The sequence below is a fragment of the Montipora foliosa genome, unplaced genomic scaffold, assembly GCF_036669935.1.
Source record: "Montipora foliosa isolate CH-2021 unplaced genomic scaffold, ASM3666993v2 scaffold_425, whole genome shotgun sequence".
NCBI lineage: Eukaryota > Metazoa > Cnidaria > Anthozoa > Scleractinia > Acroporidae > Montipora > Montipora foliosa.
In genome coordinates this window covers 25,001-27,500 of record NW_027179729.1, presented here as the reverse complement: position 1 = coordinate 27,500, position 2,500 = coordinate 25,001, and the positions used below count along the sequence as shown (strand labels likewise).

Here is a 2,500-nt window from a genome sequence, read left to right as displayed (position 1 = left end):
ATTCATAAAAATGTTGTTGTCAAGCGCATATTAAACAAAGACCAATAATTTGAGTCCTGTAATTGGAACTGACCTCCTTACCAAGGCTTTTTCTGGGAAATTTCTGAAGTTTTCTTGTGGAGTAAAGGTAGGACAAGTTTGTTCTTTTTGTTGTGAATGGACTGGACCACCTATAGGGAGATGCCCCAAACCATTTCCTGATCATGCCTGCCTTCCAAAGTACCACTACCTTCCTTATCAGCATGTGTCCATGTGACACAAAATTAACATTTTCCTTACGGGTTTCCATTGCTGCAGCCTGCATGATGATTTCTTGAGTTAAAACGGGTGCATTGAAGTATTTCTGCACAATTATTGACAGTTCCTGGTGTCTGTCCTCTGGTATTTTGTTACCTGCATAATTTAAAGCTCTTGCAGCTGACTTCACTTTCCTTAGAACTGGATCTTCCACAAGTCGACACACAGCAGCATTTCCTTTAAAGAAAACGAAAAATCGAAGTGGCTATGAGTCACTGAACTCGGAAAATTAATTGCTACGAATACCACCGATCTGTGGAATGGGCCCGACTTACTGAGTCACTGCCCCGCCCACTTTCACTTGTAAATAGTTCAAATCCTTGAGAGGTGTTGTGCTCGATGCTACCTTTTAGGCCAGCAAACAAAACTTACACTTGAAGTAACAGCGAGACCGTGGTTGCACTTGCAACCTCTTCGCTGGACAAGAACAAAACTTATCTTTCCATTGTTCTGTTTCGGTACACCTTAACGGCGAAAGCACACCGTCAGAAAGGAATTTCATCCAAATGTTTAACTGAAGTGGCAGTCAGTCAATAATTCAGACCAATTCCACAGAACGGTGGTTTTCGTAGTATGAAAGGTGAAAATGTTGAGCCTCGTTCCCAGGGTCTATCTTCTACCCTTTCCCAAGAGAAGGAGAGGAGACCTTGGAAACTAGGTGGTTCGCACTTATTCATTGGTCAATGGCAATATTATTCAACAATAAGAGTGTGGGGCTGTTACAAAGATGAGTGTTAATTTACTCTTAAATAGTACTGTAGTAGGTTAGGTAGCACACACAGGAAGTGTGCAAAATGGCACATACTGCAATTATAGCAACAATTTGTAATTCAAATTCTTTATTCACACTACTCAAAGCATTTACACATAGTTTATTTAACAATTATTCGCCGAAGGAGAAGTGATTATCGGTGAATATTCACCGAGACGAAGTCAAGGTGAATATTCACCGATAATCACTGAGCCTGAGGCGAATAATTGTTTTAGTATAAATACACAGGTGATTATTTCAAAAAAGAAAAAAAAAACAAAAGACATTTCAACGCTAAAATCATCTGCACTTACAGTGGCAAAAGGACTACTGGCAGCCATTTTGTCCGTCGAGGTGATTATCAGCTGATGATCCAAGATAGCGAGCCAATGAGAGCGCGCGATTTTGTGTAATCACTTGTGTATTTATACTAAATTATAATTAATAAAAAAAAGAAACGAATTTGTACAAAACAAATTAATGTCAGTTTTTCAAGTGTCTGCCCTCTTATTGACAATGAATTTTGTCACAACATTGTCAAAGTAGTCTGCGGATCCAATCGGCTATCGCCTCGTGGATCCACAGCTACTTTGACAATGTTATGACCAAAGTCATGATCAATAACAGGACAGATGCATGAAAAACTGACATCAATTTGTTAATCTTACCCCCTTGGTCCATCAAAAATAATTAATAAGGTGATAATAGATGACATTCGGTTATAATTTCTTTTTTCGTCACTATCATAATGGTAATTTTTTGCCGCTCTTGAGAATTGCACATTCATTTTCCGTATACTACCTCCTATATAGTCTATTAGTTTTTCATGGTACAACTCAAAAAGGCATAATTATATTGTGTTTGATTCTACTGCTAAAAACTGAACATAACCCTGAAAATAGTAGATACTGTCTCTTGATTGAAAGGAATTTAGATCGAGAGTATTTACACCTACGATACTCTTTTGGTGGCCTAGTATTTTAGTATGGTCTAGTAACAAGCAAAAGTTATGTACCATAAGACGGTTTCTCACCCAAACTCACAATGATTGAACTGGCACATCTAAATGCACTCAGTTGAGCACACAAGCAGCTTGACCTTAAAATACCTTCTTTACCGAACAGTGGATGTCAATGTTGGAACTCGCCAAATAAAGCTTTAACAAATATTTAATGACTCATGTGCCCAGCAGCTAATTTTAATCAAACAGAAAAACTTAATGTACATGCAAGTTAAGCAGACCAACAGTAGCAACCTTTCCTCTCCAACAAATCTTGCTTGTTGAGGAGAAAAGATTGTGTGACAAGCCAAAAGAATTTCTGCGCAGGAGCTTCATTACAGAGCATGCATAGTAACCATATACTACATCAACTTACCCAGTGGTGCATTATACTTGATCGCCAGTTCCTTTCTGAGTTGGTCATCATGGTGATTAGCCAGGCAGTGACACTT

General features: G+C 38.5%; 1 protein-coding gene across 1 annotated transcript in view; it reads right to left on the bottom strand.

The window, feature by feature from the left end:
* Positions 1 to 2,500, bottom strand: part of LOC137988701 (uncharacterized) — an 11,291-nt gene that overhangs the window by 8,059 nt on the left and 732 nt on the right. Inside the window, exons 2-3 of the mRNA XM_068834674.1 lie at positions 2,425 to 2,500; positions 280 to 474 (exon numbers count right to left, since the gene is read on the bottom strand). The exon at positions 2,425 to 2,500 is cut by the window's right edge and continues 227 nt beyond it. Of these exons, the coding sequence (XP_068690775.1) occupies positions 280 to 474; positions 2,425 to 2,500 (271 nt within the window). The remainder of the gene's footprint in view (positions 1 to 279; positions 475 to 2,424) is intronic.